This window comes from Polyodon spathula, chromosome 13 (genome assembly GCF_017654505.1).
Source record: "Polyodon spathula isolate WHYD16114869_AA chromosome 13, ASM1765450v1, whole genome shotgun sequence".
NCBI lineage: Eukaryota > Metazoa > Chordata > Actinopteri > Acipenseriformes > Polyodontidae > Polyodon > Polyodon spathula.
The window spans coordinates 15873232-15895300 of NC_054546.1; the positions used below are offsets into that span (position 1 = coordinate 15873232).

The 22069-nt window shown below is 34.4% G+C and overlaps 1 protein-coding gene across 1 annotated transcript in view; it reads right to left on the minus strand.

Moving 5' to 3' along the window:
- Positions 1 to 684: 684 nt before the first annotated feature.
- Positions 685 to 22069, minus strand: part of LOC121325721 (B-cell linker protein-like) — a 33093-nt gene continuing 11708 nt past the window's right edge. The window contains exons 3-22 of the mRNA XM_041268611.1: positions 20905 to 20952; positions 18637 to 18686; positions 17652 to 17695; positions 15674 to 15821; positions 15191 to 15345; positions 14658 to 14745; positions 13249 to 13335; positions 12428 to 12453; positions 11094 to 11119; positions 9335 to 9377; positions 8244 to 8289; positions 6811 to 6886; positions 6695 to 6722; positions 6555 to 6591; positions 5963 to 6026; positions 5832 to 5872; positions 4845 to 4906; positions 4543 to 4626; positions 4078 to 4233; positions 685 to 1851 (exon numbers count right to left, since the gene is read on the minus strand). Coding sequence (XP_041124545.1) covers positions 1735 to 1851; positions 4078 to 4233; positions 4543 to 4626; positions 4845 to 4906; positions 5832 to 5872; positions 5963 to 6026; positions 6555 to 6591; positions 6695 to 6722; positions 6811 to 6886; positions 8244 to 8289; positions 9335 to 9377; positions 11094 to 11119; positions 12428 to 12453; positions 13249 to 13335; positions 14658 to 14745; positions 15191 to 15345; positions 15674 to 15821; positions 17652 to 17695; positions 18637 to 18686; positions 20905 to 20952 — 1426 coding nt within the window. The 3' untranslated portion in view covers positions 685 to 1734. The remainder of the gene's footprint in view (positions 1852 to 4077; positions 4234 to 4542; positions 4627 to 4844; positions 4907 to 5831; positions 5873 to 5962; positions 6027 to 6554; positions 6592 to 6694; positions 6723 to 6810; positions 6887 to 8243; positions 8290 to 9334; positions 9378 to 11093; positions 11120 to 12427; positions 12454 to 13248; positions 13336 to 14657; positions 14746 to 15190; positions 15346 to 15673; positions 15822 to 17651; positions 17696 to 18636; positions 18687 to 20904; positions 20953 to 22069) is intronic.

Sequence of the window (22069 nt, forward strand, 5' to 3'; positions counted from 1 at the left end):
TTCCGAGCATATAGGATAACACTCAATATGTATGGTATCGTCCCTCTTTGAGCGGCAGCAGCAGATATTTGTGCTGAAGTACTAAGAGAAATACATTGCATCGTAGAGTTGAGGACTCGTATTTTATCATTCAATCAGACAAACTTTCTGATGTGCAACTAAATAAGCTTTGTCTCTTGTAGTACCTACCTGAAAAGACCAGATCTGTCTGAATCATAATAAGGTTCTACTGGATATTACACACCCACTAGTGTTGATTTAACTTCTTATTGAATAAATAGAGGATACTGAACTGAATGATTGTTCGTCGTATATGTTTTTTATTCAACGTGAATATGCGAATAAAAACTGTATACCACAAACGATCATTCAGTATTCTGTTTAAACTACAAGTATATTTTTTTAACTAAATTTGTAATTTATTTTTTATATTCAATCAACTAGTTCAGGGTTTATTTTGTCTGGCGGATTTATTTTTTATTTTCAGTAGACTGTGTTTCAACGTAGATTAATTTCAAGCCCTGTTTTTTTTCCTCTGCAGCCATCTTTAAATAGAACCTTAAGCTGGATTGGAATGTAAGCAAAGATACATTTGACAATAGTCCTGGTAAGCATGTTATTCCATTTAAGTGGAATAACAAAAATGTATCCCACGCTAGATCTATCCACACTTGTGGTACAGTATAATATAAAATATATTTATTTAAAGTGAACAGGGCAATAATGAAATCAGATGACACTTTTCACAGTAATACTGCTATAAAAAAAACAAACAAACAAAAAACAACCAGTTAAGCAAAAGGATTGGCCCGAACTGTCTGACTGCTTGTGTTCTTGCATTAATTGCATAATATGACATCTGTCTTGAAAAAGGGTTTTCTTGTGTAAATGACATTAAAAAACTACACAGCAGTATTTTCATTGGTTAGATTTTTTTTTTGACAGCAGATTTAATTGCCTACATCTATTAAAAAAAACTACATAAACATACTAATGAATTTCAATTTTTTCCATCAACTGTTTATGCTCAATAAATAGTTAAAATCCTTAAAACAAAATATTATAGCTTAGACATTTGTTTAAAATGTTACGAATTAAGATTACACTTTTCTTTAGGCTGATTTCTGTAGTATACAGTATTTATAAAATTGTGACTTTTTCTATATCAATTCTTTATTATAAATATATACAAATCAAGCATTTCAGAGTTTAAAAATGTGTAAGTATTACTTTCATTAATCATGTTTTGTACACAGCATTTGACATTTGCTACTCACAGAGACGCAGAATTAGACAGAATACTCTTACTCTTAACCTTAGCATCTGAGGAACAAATACATTAATGCAAATAACAGATTTCCAAATATGTAGTAAATTGCTTTTCTGTGAATTGGTTTTTAACTACAAAAATACAAACAAAAAAAATGTTTACACATTCTAGGTACAATTGGTATGTGTATAACAATGTACAGATCCTTGAGTCAGTATATTTTTATTTGTTGCTGATTTACATTCGGTTTATGATTCTGTCTGATGCTCCTGATGCCTGATTTAAATAAAAGGTCTGGAGCTAACAAAACTAGTCCTAGTAATAGATATGACACCTGGCTATCAATTTGAATTCATCCAACCCTGTTGCTTCTATATTGGAATTTAGCAGAAGAGGGTACAGTAGATTCTATATTGGAATTCAGCAGAAGTGTACAGTAGATGATGTGCAAAATGTTTTGGTTGTTAAACTTTTACAGGGTGTTTCAGTTTTGTTGAGTCCTTGGTATTGTTCTGGTTGTCAATTAGTACCAGTGGGGTCTTCTGATGATTCTCAATTATACCAGACACACTTCCAAAACGCTGATTGAAGGAAAAAATAAAGAATTAGCTTGAACATTTAGATCCAGTCATTAATGATGTACAGTGTTTATTGCAAAAGGTTGGCCATTTAAATACGAAAAGATCAACAATGCATTGTGAGATAGATTAAATTTTGGCATGGTGTGTCCCTTGACACACTTTTACAAATACTTTGGGCTTTTTCTAGCAATCAGACTAAAACTGATACAATAATATGATCCCTATTGTGAATTATGGTGGTTACACCTACCAGTTAGAGATGTTGTGATGCGTTTTTTAACAAAGAAAATTTTAATAATTTTTCTATTAATGTATAAATAATTGATTTTAGTATGTTTAATAAAAATATAAAATATTAAATTAATAGTTAAAACATTAAATATAAAATTTTTTAAATTAATTTAATTTAATATTTTATATTATAATTAATTAAAAATTTAGTTAATTTTATTATTATTTAATGAATGATTTATTTAAAGAAATGTTTAATTAATTTATATTATAAATTTAAAATTATATTATTTTAATATTTCTAAATAATGTAATTCTTTTTAGTTAAGAAATTCTTCATTAGTTTAAAAATACTTTTATATTTATATTTAAAAATAAGGGGTGGGGGGTGGTGAAATATTAAAATAATTAAAAATTATTAAATTTAAGATATACCCCCCCTTTAATTAGATTAAAATTATAATTTTTATGAAATTATTTTGGTTATATGATATAGACAATTAGTTTTTTAAATAAAATTATTTTTTTTATTACCTCAAGTAAGAGATATTATAAAAATTTTCTGCATTGTTAATTACATAATGGCCTTGGTTGGTCAATAATGTAATGCAGGCTCATTGACATGTCTGTGTATTCAAATACTAGGGTTAGGTATCTTAAAAAAAAATATCAGTAATGTTCTGCATTCTCAGGCTTGCTCCAATTTCAACCATCCCAACAATCACAGGAGGATCAAGGACACCTTTTCAAAACAGTTTGAACTTTCATTCTTTATTTCACTACGTGTAACACTGTGGTTAGAATATGCTCAGACTATATACTGCCTATTATTTGTCATTGGGATTCTAGAAATTATTAGAAATGTCTCTCAAGCAGAATTTGGGTATAAGAGGTAGAGTAAAACAGAAGTCATGTAATTTGTTAATCTCCTAAGAGTTGATAAAACAAAGAAAGGAAGTACAGCCATAAACATAACCCAGATTATTAAAACCTTTAAGATTTTTTGTGCGTTTTAATTGAAAAAAGCCTTTTTGAAGTTATATAGAGCACTTCTCAACTATTCATTCCGCTTTACAAAAATGGTGCAAAATTAGCACAGTGGTAAATCCTTTGTATCTGTTATATCCTTTATATCTGTGACTTTAATAAACAGTCAATCTGAGTCCATCTATGAACACCCCACACATTACCTCAAATGTAATGATTCTTAAACTAGGTGTTCATAATAACCACAGTTGTATAAACTACTTTCTAAACCTTTTAATGTCCCCATTTTTTTTTTTTTATTCCAGACTTCATTGTCCCCTTAATTTGGACAAAAACAATTTTCACAGCTACCTTGTTAGACCCACTTCATCTGCACAACACGCTGCAATAAGACCTTACAGGAGCTTCACACTTATTGTAGAACTATACAGGATCAGGTAGTTCCTAATTTTGTGTTCAAGCGTAGAATTTGCATCCTTTTGCTTCCAAACTACTATGCTTATGCACAGCTCTGATGGCAATGCATCTTTGCGCAAAGCCATTTTGAGAGGGTTTTGAGGTCTCTTGTACCTACCATGTTGTGACTGGAAGTTTGGAGCATTGCTTCAGTGAGTCAGAACTTTAAATTAAGTTGTATCCTGGACACAAAATCAATTCTGTCACATCACGCATTAAATAGTTTAACGAACTGAAGATTCCAGTTTAGTAGATAAAACTACATGGATTGCTACTCTGAATTTTCTTTTTCTCTTAAGCACTATGCTGGAGCTGCTGCTAATCCTCTAGTGATTTGTTTTTGTAACATGATGGCACCTTGAAATTACAAGTTTTTTGGAGTAATGTTGTGTTTTTGTGAAGAGATGAATGCAATTAATAATTGTATTTGGCCTTGCAAGTAAGGGTGCGACTGGAATTCGGTATACTGTATTGGTGTTAGGATAAAGTGCTTTCACCGGAGTCAAAATGTGGCTATTGTATGTACTGTTAAACAACAGAATAACAGCTCACCTCTTCCCCAGTCTTCTCTTTACCCAGAGCGTACTGCCGTGATGATTCAATATAGCGCACAGGGATATTGTAGACCTTTTTCTTGTAGAACACAACTAAAGTAAATGGTTGCTTTATATCCTGACCAGAGCTTTTTCTTATGAGAAATGACCCATCCTATAATAAAAATAAATGCAAATATTGATGTACTTTAATTGAACCCATTAACCTGTCCCTCTGCAACACACAAGTGTATGTAAGAATGTCAGTGATGTAAATGTGGTAGTTATTACATCCACTGGGGTCAGAGTGCTGCAGAGGGACAGGATAATTGTCACATATATCAGATGTACTTTGATGTTAGACATGATCTTCAGATCTCTAATGAAGCCACAAGCTGCCTCAATAGAGACTGCAAAATGCACCTAAACAAAAATAGAGTTTCTCTTTGAATTTAATGAATTACTTTCTTCAATAAAAGCATACCTTGTTTGTTCTGACCAAGGCCTCTTCCGCAGTCTTTCGGTCACTGGAACTGGCATACCAAACTTTATTATAAACGCCAGCGTCCTTGGAAAGGAAAAGACGATGATTATTCATCGTCTCTTGGTTTTTGTTCAGCACATATCGATATGGTTTACAATCTGTGTCAACAGATAAGCATATTTTTCTAAATCTATTGAGATATTTAGAGAACCCATAAATGACAAGGTTGTTCGTTGTTTTAGGCAAACAAAACATATAACAAATGTAAACTACATATGCCCTGCCAAAATCAATCTCCATACTTGTTCTGCAGAACTTGGGCCACTCCGTGGTAGGGACCCTCTACTTGTGACTGCAGGAACTTCTGCAAGAAAATAGACACAGATGGTTTCCAATAAGGGAAGAGAAAGCCTTAACCTTAACAGATTCACTGGTTCATTTAATCTGTGTGTTCTCCTTTGACATTCATCCAAAACAAAACCTTGAATGAACTTTATGTAGATACACAATCTAATCCCAATAATAATAATTATAATAATAAACTGTAGAAGAGCCTGCAGCTTGTGACATATTGCAATGTACATTTCAATGAGACTAGCATTTGGAAACATATTATGGTAAAAACAATAGACCTGTATATGTAACTAACAAAGTTCTAAAACTTTGCTAATATATAACAAATATGTTACGTAAATGCATATGCTACCCTACGAACATGAGGGCATTCTTTGAAGTAAGGGTAATCAAAATGAATGTATCAAACTTAAGGCTGCTTATTTTATTTTTATGTTGTCATTACAAACTTAACTACATATGTAACTTTCTAATTTTTTTTTTTTTTTTTTTTTACAAAATAACAACTTTTTTAGGACCTACATATTGTAGTACACCTACTTTTTAAATCAATTAAAAATCATGTTGTTTACAAACCTCTAGTGGGCATAAAATGGCTAATATATGCAGCTGGGGTTATCCTTTCGTGTGTATCATGTATTTGTAAAATAAACAAATAATGGTAATTGTCTAGAAATTCATCAAATTCTCAATGGTGTTGGCTTGAAATAGTGATTTTTTTTTTTCCCAGAACACACACAATACAGTTACTAAACCAGAAATAAACAACCAAGACTTATAGTTAAATTGCTTGCTTGTTTGTTTTAAAATTGTATTGGGTTTTTCTCCTTTCAGAAAAAAAGCCGATTTGCAGCAAATAGCTATGGAAATCTAGCCCACTGTGTTAGATATAAAATCAGTTGCAATTGCTAGTTAATGACATGACTTTTACTTACTGGGTGGAGTTGTGCTTGAGTTTTGCCCTGGAAGTGGAGGCCTGTAAAATGTGATGTATTTAGTTCAGGATTGATAAGCACTGAAGTGTGCATTTGAATGATGAATGGCAGTAAATATTAAAATGCATTACTTTATTTTTGCAGCGAATTCTGAAGCCACACTCAGGGGGCTATGTTTCATAGCTGCAGGTCTATCTGTTGTAGGGAGAGAGACAAACATTTTAAAGCAATAAAAAATAGCAGATGTTTCTACTTGGGGGTAACAAAAAGCAGTCTATAAAATAGACAACTCCACTTTGGAATAGACATTTTAAAAGAGTAGGGTCCATAAGAAGGAAATGCAGCCTATACGTGACATGCAAAAGTCTACTAAGAAAGTTGTTTCACTTTATATACACCTAGCATAGGAATAGTTGAAGAAATTGTCTATTGCTACATTCTTGTTTTCAAGTGTATTGTATCCTATGATCACTTGAAGGTAATTTGACCTACTTTGCATCCATGACATTATTAATGTCATTACTGTCTTTGAACAATGTCAGTCCTTAGTATGTTGCTAAGCATTACGACATGTGACAGATATTAAAAGATGTGCACATAAACATTCTGAAGACATCAGGTACCTGTCCAATGAAGCACTGTCTTCTGCTGTCTTCTTGCCTCAACTATAGTCTAAAGATCATCCCTTACAAATGATGACATTAAAAACAATGTTACCCTCACCTGTAGGCAAACTATCTTTTGATGGTAAGTTAGGTTTCTGTAATGAGAACAAATGATGTAAACATGAGACCCCTCTATTCCATATGATATATTTAATCTTGCAGAGCAGCTGGATTAAACAGGTTTTTTTGTATACTTACTGGCTTCAATGGGGGGTTATTTTGTTTCCTAAAAAAACCAAACAATTACAATTACAGTAGACTGCTAAAGTAAGATTGGCCAATGCAACTTTTTGAATGGTTTGAGTTTAGCTTACCCCTCTCTGGGTCGTGGTATTGGAGTTTTCAGTACAGTGACTGCACTGGTATCCTCTGAATTATTATCGCTTACACCTGTATAACAAAGTATTCTACTTAGTTCTGGTGTCTTTGGATACCCTTTTGTATAAAATGCAAATTGCATCCGTACATGTATTTTTGTATAATAGCTTTATATTGTTGTTCTATACAAATTTCATGATGATCTCAAAAGTCATGACCTTACGGATATGTATATTTATTTGCAGAAAAGCTTACAAAATATCAGTGGGGTTCCATTATAATACCAATGAATAAATCACAGCAGAAGCGTTAGCAGATAACAGAAATGGCAACACTAACTATTTCACCATAATCCACTGTCTCCTTGGAATAATCGATGCAAAATTGTGAAAAAATATATATTAAGCATGTCCCTGATCTAAAGAAAACCTCCATTATGTCTTTTCTTTTACCATTTAAACCTCAACAGCTCTATTATATATACAGTTGAAACTAATTACAGAAATGATTGATGAACCTGTTTTAGCAGAGATCACTCTATTCTGAGTAGTTTATTGTGGTACTCGGGACTATCAGTAAAGAATATAAACAAGAACTAATTTGTAGACTTGTATCTTAATTTGAAATAAAATAAAGCATAATGTATACAGTTTATTTATTTATTTATTTATTTATTTAACTCAAGCAGATAACTGAAACTAACTTAAGTAAAAATAGGAGCTATGGAGCTACAGTGTAACAGTTTACAAGGCAGGATTATTATTTTTTTTAATGTTAAATACATTTTTCCACTAGATGTCGCTGTTCTCCTCTGACAAAATGAGTGAGAGGCCAACAAAGACAACCAACTGGAAAGCTCAATGTACGGTAAATGCAACATTACTTCAGCATTAAACCTCAACGTTATATATATATATATATATATATATATATATATATATATATATATATATAAAGGGCAATTCTCATCCCTCTCATTAAATTATTCCACACTCGCTCTAGCGCTGAACGCTGCCTCAGGGGCCGCTTATATTAAAGGGATCTGATTCCAGAGTCCAATCTGAGCAGAACTTCAGTGTGCTTCGTAGTCATGGCTTCATAACTCCATGACTCTGAAGTGCCTGAATAACACAGCTATTTGCCACACTCATCGCTCAGGACAACACTGTGCCAACAATTTATTGTTCTGAATGATTGCTGCAGGAATGTCTTTGGTTCTTTTAATTAGACATACAGTGGATGCATACTTGTTTGTAACATATTTTATTATTTCAGATAGAATAATCTTCGTGCATGCCCCAGCTACAGAAACTTTTGAAACCAAAGTTACACCACTGACTACGGGCATCCACATGTTTACTAACAATTTTGAGGATAACTTAAGGTAACTGGCCCCCCATGCCTTCAGTATATTTGTAAGGAAACTTACTGTCATCTGGGTCACATATTTCATATTCATCATCATCTACAGGTTCCTGAAAAATAATCACATAAAATGTTATGTCCAGGGCCTGTAACAGAATGTCACTGGTTAAAATCCCACCTCTGCCACTGACTGACTCACTGTGTGACCCAGAGCAAGTGTGCTTGCTTGTGCTCTATCCTGCGGATGAGATGTTAAATCAATGTCCTATAGTATGTGACTCCGCATAATGCACATTTCACAGCCTAACTGTAAAGCGCTTTGTGATGGTGGTCCACTATGAAGGGCACTATATCAAAATAAAGATGATATTATTATTATTATTATTATTATTATTATTATTATTATTATTATTATATACTAAAAACAGCCAATTAGGTAATATGTAGCAAATTATTAACAAAGAATAGAAAAGCTATTTTATTTCTGTTTTTACTATTAAACTGGTAATCAAAAGGGAACAACCACCCTGTACAGAAACACAGGGAGATGAAATCAGTTAGACAGGGCTTTACAAACTGGAGACATTTCATTTATCATACTGGCAACTATAATGAAATCCATTGACCTTGAGTGATTGCAAATTGTAACAATAAGAATAAGAAATACATTACAAATAGCGAGGAGGATCTGGTCACTAACTTTTCATGACATAACATAAAAATAATGTATAAATACATATGCCAACATATATTCTGTTTTTGAAAAGTAATATATAGGTTGAGGTCAGTGTCAAGGCCAGGATTCTTGTACACTTACTAATAGAGGACAAAGTTAAAATGAAAAACATGTACTTCTGTTTATAAGGGGACATTTTTATCAAATGTATACAATTGTAAACTGTGTCCTGGAAGAGGATCAGAAACAAGACATTTCATGTAAAGACTACATCATCAGAGTAATTAAAACGGGATCTTTTTTTCTTTCTGAAACAATAAAACCAAACAAACTCAGCTATACTAATGGGTGATAAATCACGTGTGACACTGTTTTTGAGGTCTTGGGACCAAGGGCTTCTGAGGCTCGGCAAGGCCAAAGTAAACGTTCTCAAGCCAGTCTCAAAAATTTAAACTTCACTTCACTTCTAGAATACGTACCGGACTAGGAGGAGGTGCTTTTCTGAACCCAGATTTAACAAACCTAAAAAAAATAAAATAATGTTACGTGCACATAGGCAAGGTTATTTTACTGTTTTATTTAATGATGTTTTATAAAACCTAATAAAAGTTTCCCATTGTAAAGTCATGGTAAAGCAGAGAATGGTAGTATGGTAAAAAAAAAAAAAAACAATTTGGTAAACTATGGTAAATGCATAATATAACTATGGGAAAAGCATGGAAAAACTGCAAAATTACTGTGCAGATCTGCTGTGGTAAGACATATTTTGTTGTCTCTATTCGTGTCTGTTTTAAATAAATGATCTGCTGGGTACTTAATGGGTAGCCGCTAAGCTATTACCTAAATACACTGGCCAGGAGGAACAGAACTTTAAAACAGCCAGAGACCTTCAAACTTTAGCATTTTCTCTTCGATGCAGCATTTTTTAAGTAACAAACATCCCCGCCACTGTAAATTCAACCATCAGTACGGCACAATGGTTGATGACCATCACTTATATTAACAGTAGGTATAGAAAATGAAATGGCATCAATTCAAACTGGAGCTGGATCCAAATACCCACATGTCATTAGGTAAGCACATGAGGTGTTGATTTCATGGTAAAGTATATTACACGACTGATTTACACTACATTGCCTAACACCTTGAGTTCTCAAGATACATACAGAAGGACACCTCCATACGTTAGCACAATGGGATCCTCCCAATAATGTTAATAACCAGTTTAGTCACAGTTTAATAAGCAGTGTTTGAAAGACCTTTCTTAAAGGATTTACAGGATTTCTTGTCAAATGCCCACTTGCATCTCAGTGGACAAATCCTGAATAAATCTTGAATAAGTAACTGCCTTCAACATCATATCTGTCGTCATTAAACAATACAGAAAGAAAATATTGCTTTTCACAATAACAATCACACAGCGTTGAGAAAATACGGGAGACTGGTGTATTACGGTCATTAAACTTGCTAATGACCTTCTTTATCACAGGTTATTGATTGCATTACAGTCTGGGGGAAATGGAAACATTTTGTGTCTCTCCAGCTGTATGTCATGCTTATATTTTTATATATATCTTGAGCAGCTCTTATTCAGTTGGATCTTTCTTTGGACATTGTAAAGCATTACATTAAGATTATGAAAATCTAGAGGTATAAAAAGCCTATCTATCAGTCTATATGTCAAACATACTTTGTCATGTGTATACTGTATGACTTGGTGAGCTAGTCTTTCATGTTACTGATAACTCCTATTTTGCATTTACAGAACAGTGGCAGGGGAAGAATGTCACTGATATGCTTGTTGTTTGCAATCAGTGTGAAGGGTTCCTGATGCTCTTATTCCAATATGTAGTTACTGTCACTTTTCTCTAAATGTCTTTAGCTGGGTTTGAGTTGCCAGGATTAAACAGCCTCATTCTATTCAAACCATGTGACCATTTAGCTCTTTTCAGACCCTTCGACTCTTTCTATCTATCTATCTATCTATCTATCTATCTATCTATCTATCGATATATATATATATATATATATATATATATATATATATATATATATATATATATATATATATATATATAATTTCTACTGCAATGCAATTTGCACCAAAGGATGCCCCACCTTTGAATTACTTTAATGAAAAACTACACTCTACTGCAGCATATTGATTCAATACATGGCTATGAATTAAAGTCTACGCTGAGGCACGGTATTTAAAAATGTCTATCATTCTAGACGTACCTGTTGACTGGCGGAGACGGCTTTTCCTTATAAAAGAAAATAGGTAATTTAATTAAAACAACTTTTTAACAATTAGTAATTTCACTTACTGTAATATGAACTTATTTTATCTTACTGTGGGATCAATTTTATTTAAAAAAAGAGATGGGTTCACACTGCTAATTGTAATGGAAGCGCTATAATATCTTAATATTGTATTTTGATACCAAGAAACACTCAAACTATGAACCTTTACAATCTGGGTCACAGCAGGAGAAATCCTCACAAAATTTTTTAACTAGGGCATTAAGCCCCGTGATTTAAAGTGACATTTTTCCGGAAGGATACGTGACTAATCCTCTATGATTAATGTCCCACATTTTCATTCTCTTCTCATCACAATTTTGATACATCAATCTTCAGTGTTGGATACAGAAGGACTTGCCACCTAAGTGCCTGCAACCAGCCCATGATGTCTTGTCATCATGACCAGCAACAGGGGAGCTGCTGCTCTTAGCTACAGATAAACTCACTTTATATCATGATTTGCTGCGCAGGCATAATTCGTGACATAAAGCGGGTCGTGATATAAACCAGGTTACGAGCGCGAGCAAAAAAAGAAAGAAAACTAATGGTGAATTAAAGAGCAGTGTTTTCATACTGTACATTTATTCCTTCTTTACATTTAAACAAATGGATATACAGTAGTTTACTACAGAACAAATATGTTATCATTAACTGGAACAAAGGAGTTTGTACCAGTGTCTAAAAAAAAGGCATGAGAGCTATCAATTAGGCATTGCACTTGGTGTTTTTTTTGTGTGCATTTGTACAAGACTGACTATGTTAGAAGAAGAAAAAAAATGTGGTGTTTTGTAACTGAACTGTAATCCGTTAAGACCACCCACGCAGCATTTGACAGGCTGCACAAAATGTCAGTTTATCAGCTGAGATGATTATTGGTTGTTAGTTGCACTGGTAATTAATTATATCCTGTGGTTACTTAGTAAAGCGCGGCCATGCATTTGACAGGCTGCACAAAACATAACAAAACAATAAGCGGGTTTGTGAGATGATATTAAGAGAAATTATTTCACAAAGAACCTATGGAGCATGGTGAGTGGTTTTTGAAAGACTGTGTTCATAAATGGGGTGTGACATTAAGCGAGGTGATATAAAACCAGTTATCTGTGCTACAGAATGCCAAGATTTCCATTGGCAAACCAACTGACCAATCGCTTGACGAACAACCCATTTACACCAACTTGCACTACAGACAGCAGATGTACATACTTTTATGATTCTGTTTCTAAGCATTAATCTATAAACAGTTCATGAAATAATTTCAAACCAACCTCCAAATCTGGTACTTCATACACCTCTGGTAGAGAAGAGAAATATGAACAATGAGTTACATTATCAATGACGTACAGCTGACAGCAAACACATACAAATGATGCAACACCAATACATGGTAGTTTTTACTGTAGGTTTGAAATCTGCCAATATGCTAAATTCAATCTGTGTCATGTTCCAACCAACATTTTTTTACATGTACAAAAACAGGGATTAACCTGCCCAACTGACTTTGTACTTGCCATGTACTTAAAATGTCCTAGGTTTTTTTGTTAAATTTATTGGGATCTGATTCTATTTTTTTTCCTCTAAATCATTACAGATCTAATTATCTGCTTCAATGATACCACATATATAACGATGAAGAACTATAACCCAAGTTACGGAGAAAAAACAAAAGCTTTGACTTTTCATTCATAAGGGCTACGGTATGACAATGATAATAAATAATGATAGATAATTATTTTCTGTAATACAGCAGTATACTTCTCAGTTCCACTGATCAGAAAACTACATTTTTCATGATAGATCACCCCCTTTTTTTAAAAAAAAATGATCACAGGAACCCTAAAGTTCTATCAAACTCCAATCTGGTTTTATGTTCCTGTAACCCATAGATCTTCTTTCTATTAAGTATCCTTTTTATTCTAGTTATTTTACAAAAATTGCATTTACAACTGCAAGTTTATTTTTGACTATAATGAACCATCACAGACATGCATTCATTCATAATATATCAGCATAATGAAATTACTCCTCCATATTCCTGTCTGTATTCCTCTTCAGGTGTCATTACTCCACTAACAGAAAACATATGTACCTGGACCTTCAGCCACCTTATCTGCTCTGATGGGAGCTGGAGAATGGTTTCTTGTTGGCTTAGCATTTCTGTTAACAACAGGCGGGGCTGTGGAAAAAAAATCTGCCTTAGTAGGTCTTGTAGTATATTCCATTGATTCAAACAGTGGCAATTCTGCTGCCATTTAAGTTGAAACACTCTCCAGGATTTTGTACAGTTTAAAAGACAGTATCTTTGCATGTCTATTTTTCATAATTTTGGTACAAAAAGGGCCCGATTTGTAATCATACCAGTTTAGATACGCTGCTGTTTAGATCACTTGTATATACTTTCTTGTCTGAAATAGTTCAAATAGGCAAATGCATTTGGACAAGCAAAACACAAGTTACAAAATCCATCTCTGCCACTGCATATAAAAACAACAGAGTCATAGATTGTTGCAATCAAACTCACACAAACCACATATAACCACCCTCTCAATATATTGCGGGTGTCAGGGTCCAATATAAATCCGCTACAGATCGAGGGCCACGATATAGTGAGAGACCCATAGAAAAACAAAAAGGCTAACAAATACTGTACAATCACGCCCACATTGTGTTGGGGGCGTCAGGGTCCAATATAAATCCTCCACACAACCCACTTTTTCCCAATTTTCGTATAAAAAGCAGCACACTGTTTTAATTCGTAGTGTGGAGGATAATTGCGTCTCATTAGCTTAAGTTTCCAGTTCATTTCAAGAGTCTTCCTCTGCTTTCTCAAATGCACAAACCAACTACATTGAAGAAAATTCCATTCCAAACACAGGAGGCTTATTGCTAGGGAGCTGATGTTACTGCCCTGTGACTTTTGCTAGAGCATTGTTGCCACATGTGAACACCTTGTTGGCTAAAATAAAAATTGCTTCAGCAAGAAGATATTTTGTTTTATTGTTATTGTGCAATACGTGCGTATATGATAACAGTATGATATTAATGCTTTGTTTTTATTTGTTTTGTATGTGATGTGCAGTACCAAATAAAACAAACAGTAATTCTAAGTGCAATTGCCTATGTATGTTGCAGTTAACACATGTGCAGTTAGACTGTAAAAATGGAGAGCTAACTCCAGGACCACGATATATCCGAACCTGCAGTATAGCAAGGGGCAATATAACGAGGGGTGGGTGTATTTTGTAACAGTGTATGTATCCTAGGTTACATCTTTATAACACAATCTGTTACCACACCCCTTTCCTTTCTCTACCAGCTACCACCCTTGCAGAAAAGCTTAGCATGTCAAAATATGCAAAGGGGCTCAAATCAATGTAAATTGTGCTACCATTGCTCTTTATTAGTACAGACTCATTGAAAGGTCATTGTTGTACCACAGTATTGCCATTGAAGATCTGATGTACTGTACAACTAAAACAATGATCCTGTGTAACTCACGGTGAGAAGCTGCAGAAGCAGACTGTTCTGAGGGGTCAATGTAATTATCATCTTCATCATCATCATCTTTGGGGCACACATAATCGCACTGTAACGAAAAAGAGAGAAATTGAAATATACAGCATACATTGTAGGAATCTACATCACACAAATATAGTATTAGAGTGCGAGGGGAAGACAGAGAGTTGTCATTGTTTTATTAGTTGTCCCTATAGTATATCCTAGACCTCTATACAGGACTGCAGTAGAGAAAGAGTTAAGGTTTATTTACATATTGGTCTGGTTAGTGTTTAAAGATAAATTCAGACTTACTGGCTTAAAATAATAAGAACATTATTATTTTGTGAATTTCACACGTCTAGGCTAAGCATTTCACATTTGAACAGACTTTCAAGACATAACAGATTGACCCAAAAGTCTGACTCTCAACTCTCTAAGTCATGACTTGAAAAATGGACTGTAATATCTTTTCACTCTTGAAGATACACAGCTGCACAGATATTAGTTGGTAAAAGACAAAGTGGGTAAGTTACATCGTCAGCCTCCTTTTTCCTTGGTTTGGGTTTAGAGTGGTGCTGCTGGTTATGTTTTTTCTGAGGAGGTGGTAGCCTGGGTTTACTGGCTGAATGACCTGACAGGACGGGAAAGGGCTTTCTTGGAGGTAACCTCTTGCTTTCGGTTCTGTTGTCTGAAAATAAAAAAAAGGCTGGTGTCAGATCGACCATCTGCCATGTAGTTTCAAATGAAAGGACCTGTCTGTGATTACTTCTGTGGACACCAGACAACAAAAACTGACATGCTACATCACTATTCCTACAGAACACCAAACAACTTTAAATATATACACACATAACACACTGTACTAGGGATTATAAATTCCAGTTTATCCTGCGAACAGATATGATCTCGTTCACAGAACACCACACCTAATTTCAATGTTAAAAAAAAAACAAAAACACACACACATACCTGGTACACATTGGTACCTGGTACACAATCTCCTGTATGTGCGTTACCTGCGTATTGCCCATTGGAGACAGGAAGGGCTGGAGCGATGTTCCTGTTCTCCTGTTCACACGGAGGGGGCTCATAACTATCATCGTTCTCAAGTTCCGGAACTTCATAAGTTTCGGAATGATCATCAGGATTTTCATAATCACTGTCCTAAAATAAATATGCCAGGTTAGCGTAGAACTAATCAACAATAATACAAATTACCAGCAAACCTCTGAACTCTGTAGTTAAAGGTGTCAAGGCCGAGGCATTTCCACAACCTCCTTATTGGTTTGTTGTTCATCTTGTTTTCCAGACTTTATCTTCAAGGGAAGCTCATTTATCCAGCCACAACATTGCAACACGATGGGAACTATTTTGAGGCAAAGGTAAATTCTCTGAGATGAATAAAACAACTGTAGTAGTATAAAGCTTGTGTAACAGGGCGAGCATCCCCGTACTGTATTTATTTTTAGAACAGGGTTTCCTCCTCTGCCCCTGTGCAGTTTATTGTGTTTATTATGATTTATTTATTGTTGTGTATTTGTAAGTAGGACGGCGAGAGCCGTGTGTTTTGTTTTTTTAAAACCTTATGGTAATGTGTGGCTGTTGGCTAGTATGTTTGAAACTAGCCGGCAGTCACAGATAATTAATAAACCCGTACAGATTGTGGCCGAGGGGTAATTTAAGTTTTAAAATTAAGTTAAACCCCTCGGCCATGGTATAAAAAGCCTGCAGCTCTCCCTGCTCTGGGTGGGGAGTTCAGAGGAAGAACACAGGAGAGCGAGAGGAGAGAGAAAAGAAATTTAAAAATAAAAATAATACAGAGGACCCTTGAAGGCTACTGCCCAGCCTTCTGCTTGAGCACAACCATTGGTAAGTTAGGACCACCAGCAAGCTTTGTAAAGCACACTATTAGATTATTTGCAGTAATGGTCTAATGTAGTCAACTAGCAATCTTACCCTGGGCAGAATGTACCCAATGTTACAATTTTAAAAGAATGAAATTAAAACAGTGAACTGGAAAATAGCCTGAATATGTGCCCACCCATTTGCTGCAAGATGGAACAGAAAAATGACAATTTAGCTCACAGTTTTAAAGGGGCATCTTAAGTGTATCCCTACTGCTAAAGCTATCCATGGGGAATGAAGACAGCTCTGCCTAATATCGGATACATATTGTAAATAGACACCAAATAATCGTATTTAACTGATACTTTCACTATCCTCCTTAACTCTATAGATATAATGTACAAATGGCAGTTGTATTAAGTATCCCCTTAATGTAAAATGCTAGACAGTAATACACATATTGCACAATAATATAAAACATTTCCATGGAAACCAAAGATATGTCCACCCAAGCATGATATATATTTGGAATCAGATATGCTCAAATCAACCTACGCAAAACAGATAATGAATCAGACCTGGAAAAAAAAAAAAAAATATATATATATATATATATATATATATATATATATATATATATATATATATATATATATAGAAAAAAGAAACAGGACCTATTGATTTCATCATCTTGAAAAACACCAAGTGATTTGTTTTGGAGAAGATCAACTGCCAGTTTATGTTTAAAAAAAACAAAACAAAAAAACCCCAGCACAAACTGTGTCAAGTCAATTGATCTAAATAGCGGTGGATCGTAATACAGTCACAGTTTAGATTATTAGGGCCCTTAGTGTATGAGGGCTCTGAACATCTGACATGTAACAGTGCAAGTGTGTCTGCTCAGTGTATTTAAGTTTGTCTTTTTTTTTAAATGCCAGGTTTAAGGTTTGCCTGTTTAAATGAAAGTTACAATCTGCCACTGTGCAGAGCAATTAAATAGACCTCAACCTTAATTAATCACAATAAGGACTACTGATTCAACTAAACAGCCAGATCCTGAAACTCCAATTACTTGTGCTCTTTTTCAAGTTTCATCAAATCTCCATGATGATGATCTCAAATTCAGGAGCCATGATTACATTTACTTACAAATTCATTGTCAGACCACTCTTCACCTTCTTCATTGTCATCATCTACAAAAAAAAGAGTTAATTTCAGGTTATAAAATGAGATCTTGTACTTTGAAGACAGCAGCTAGCCGGTCTATTTTAAATCTGACTGCTTTTCAGTTGCTAAAGTTTTAAATTCAGGATTGTGTTCACTAACCCTGCCCAAGAGGCATGCACACACGTGTGTCAGTAAATGAGAAGTACTTTCTCAAGATTGTTAATTTTGAAAACTTAACATTTGTCTTCTTTGTCTTATTTTTCACCTTTTATGTTTGAGTGTTTCAGGTTGTGTTTAAAGTATTACATCATAGTAATATAAGTGTTACAAATTGGACTTAAAAAGAATTAAAAAACATACTTCATTCTAGAAACTGAAATCTTGTACCATTTAATGTTTAAAGTGAAAGACGTTATTTACCAATGCTGAAGTTCAATGGCTCTCTGTGATCTGTCGATACTGCTTATAATTTGAAGTAGCGTGTGTTTTTTAAAGATGTTATCTGTGTTTGGCATGGACTAACAGTCACATCTGATCTTTTCACAACTTCAGCCGGGTTCAGTATACACTAGGCTTGAAGTTATAAACACCAAATCCATTTTGATTGAGGAGAGAAGTTAATACACTATAGGTAACCATGTGTATGTACATAGCCAATTACCCATCGGTAGGATTATTTTGTTCCGAGGTGCATTTGTTCTCCGATTTCCCTTCGGTGTGAAGGTGAACAATAGAGATATTGTTACACAATAGAGATTGAAGTCTAGTGAAACTTTATCCATTTTAATTCATACAGTACTGGTGTCAGTTGCATAAAACAAATGCCATAAGGTATTAAAAATGCAGATTTACAACCTTAGCTGAAACACTTGTTTTTAAGTTGATTTTGCAAAGGTATTATTGTAACTTAAGACATGGCTATACCACCTAATTTAAATGCAGGAAATGGTGTGCATCCATGCCTTACCTGGATTATAGTCCCTTCTGGGTACAGATGGCGGTCCTTTGTTGGTTAGCCTGTGATATATTAATGAAAGAGAGCATTATGGGTCTGGGGATGCCTTCCTTGTGTCGATAACATAAAGTTGACACACAAGTCCTTGAGTTGTGTATATTGGGAATAATACAGCAATAAAGGGGGGTAGATCTTCAACCTGAATAACCCCTACCCTTGGTAGATTCTAACATTACAAGAAGACTATTCACAGAATACTACAAAAGTTTGGGGAAAAAAAGCCTCTTGTAAACTAAAAATCCCCAAACTGTTCATTACTAACTGTTTAACTGAAAATTTACTCTTCTATGAAAAGGTTATTTTGTTCTATCTTGATACACTCAACATACCAATGTGCTTATCCATGTTTCTTATGATATGGGTTGTCTTTCTGTAAAGCTACTTAGTTCTAAAAAGGTTATGACCATTTAAACAAAAATGTTGAATCTATTAAACAACTTCTTTCAGAGGTTTTGTTATACAAACTAAGAATAGATTAATACATTTCAAGTTTAGTATTTTTGAAGTGAGAATACAGAAATATATACCACTTGGTGGTATTTGTTAAGCATTAAGCCTTTTGGGTTTAATCTTGACCTCCACAATAACACTGATTATTGTTGTTCAACATTCCCGATAGTATAATGGCTTAATGACTAATTGTAATTGTAGACTAGTCTGCTTTTGGTTGCTACATTCTGGACTTATTAAAAGGGGGTGAAATTTTATATCACCATTCAGAATGGAAGTTTGTGTGAAAACACAACAGATATTAACGCAATCATATGAACTGAAGAGCGAATCACGTTGTAGAAATTATCTTCCAAAGACCTTTTTTTTTAATTCAATTGTTACATAGTTAACATTCTTTTCAAACAAGCACAATTTCATTCCTGCATGCAAAAACAATGTCAACAACATAATGTCATCTTGCTGCTTTAAAGTTGCACTGTATTCCCTGATAATTGAAATATGTTGCTTTAAAATGCAACATATTTGGTTACAAGAAAGGATTAAAGAGACTGGGTAATATCAAGGGATAAAGTGCCTGGTGACTCAATTTGGTCCAGGACCAAGCCCCCATCTCATAAGGAAACTGCACCCTAGTGGTACATTAGCAACAAAGGCAAGGCCCAGACTGGCTAGTGTCATCCTAAGCAGTAAGGGTCAGTGCAGTATAATGAGGCGAACTACCCCCACCAATTTCCATCCCCAGCCCTTGTAGTAAAGTCAAAGCAGTGCTCCCTGTAGGTCGTCCAGATTAGCAGCGTGGATCAAACTGCACTTAATTAAAAAAAAAAAAAAAAGTACACTTCATATGTTGTTGCATGAAGGGCTGCAATTGTCTTTGTTGCTGGCTTATAAAACCAATGCTTAAGTTTAGCTGTATTAGGCAATGGTGTTAATGAGGTTTATGTTAAAGAAAAACAGTTAACACACATATTACAGGTTAGATTGCATTGTCTAATATGGAATGATTGTTTTAACGTGACCACATGCGTAACCAAAGTGCAATGCATACACTGTCTATAGAACCGCTCAAAACCCATTGACTATTAACCATCAAGACCATACATGAAACCCCAGTCTTAAGTCATCAATATCCCTTAGTATCCCTTCATGTTTTAAATAGCAACATGTTATGCAGTATTGAGACCAGGGGTTGACTGAACCCTCTCAGTTATTTTTTACTAAATTGTAAATGTGTAGATGTTCCCTTAATCAGGCCTGATCCTTGGAATTTGCCACTTACAGAACATCTTCGTGCCCCCTAGTATCATAAATCTCAGCAATACCTCATTACTTATGTTCCACAAATACAAGACACTTTCACTCTTAACAAGCCCACACAATTCATTTTAATTCTAAATTATGTACCATGCTCAAAAACTCAAGATTAAATTATTAATAATGATAAACTCTTGTCATGTGCCAATGCTTCTTTCAAAAATACCCAGACAGCTTCTTAATATGTTGCTGATGACCTTGAGTTTAAGATATTATGTAATCACCACAATCCAAGTTAGGCAATGTTCACCATTCTACTTTAATGCTTCATTAAAGCCATAATTCTTTCACTCTAAACAATCATTCCACAGTCTAGGGGATTTATTAGAGCAGATGTTAGAAAGCAGAACGCTTTAAAAAAAACTTGCTAGTCAACAAGCAACGTGGCATGCATAAAATTACACAGCAATGCTGCTGCTCAGCTAATGACACTGCTGCTGAAGATATCCATACCGGCCCCATGTGCTTATTCCTGTTTTGCGCATATTAGCAACTTGAAACCTGTGTAATTAAAAGAGGGAAAGATTATTGGGATACTTTTATGTGAACAAAAAAGCAACACAAAAAATTCAATAAAAAACTTTTTCTATAAATCACAATGAACGCAAACTATAAATTTTACGAACTGAACAGTGAAACACAGTGTATAAGTTATCTCTTCCTAAAACCTTCTCAGTTAATGAATTGAAAAATGTATTTAGCAATTCTAGTGTATTACAGAGTAACTTGGTATAGGTTTGAAATATCACAGTTAATATAACTACGGCAGTGTATTTTTTTGTTCTTAATAAACCCCACTAGAAGTGTGCTGAGTAATTACCTTTAAGACATTTGAAGTTGTCAGGTGTCAATTAAATGGAATAAAAGATACTTTACTTGACACTAAACAATGAGTTCATCGGCTTCCCTTGTTTACACAATTATTGACGATCAATCTATAACAATCTGACAGTACTATTTAATATAGAACCTGTCCTGATCAAACTAAAACTCATTTAGATTTTATGAGTGATTATTTGCCTTACCGTTCTTTTATCCCTTTGATATTCATTTCCTTAAAAATGTGTCTGCAGTGAATTATGGGATTGAAGCCCTGGGCAAGGCGTTATCTCTGATTAAACCAACAAAGAAACACATATCCCAGTTTCCCCAGCAGCACCTTGTGTCAGGTTTAAAGAAAGGTCATGTTTATGTGATGAATCAGCTGCATTTGCTAGTTTATAGCATATTTCCGTTGTCAGTCTACACCCTTAGCACAGCAGTTCAGATGTCAGCGCTCCAGATGAGAGGAAAATTAATTAAGGAAGTTAATTGCCATTGATTGATACTGAATTGCAAAGGTGATGGAAGGGCAACTTTTCTTGTTTTGAAAGCAACACATTAATAAACAGGTTATAGTCTTGTACTGTCTGTACTCGGAGAGAAGACATGTTTGAGAGCCCTTATGAAGCCAGAGTGGTGTTTGAAACTGCAGAGTTCTGAGACGGAAGCAGATAATGACATACAAAGTGATTCAAAACAACACAAATAATACATTAGTTCAGGTACCTGTGATATTTCACACCTGTGCCAAGCTGTTCTGTAAGGAAAACTACCCTGAGAATTATTTTTTCTACCC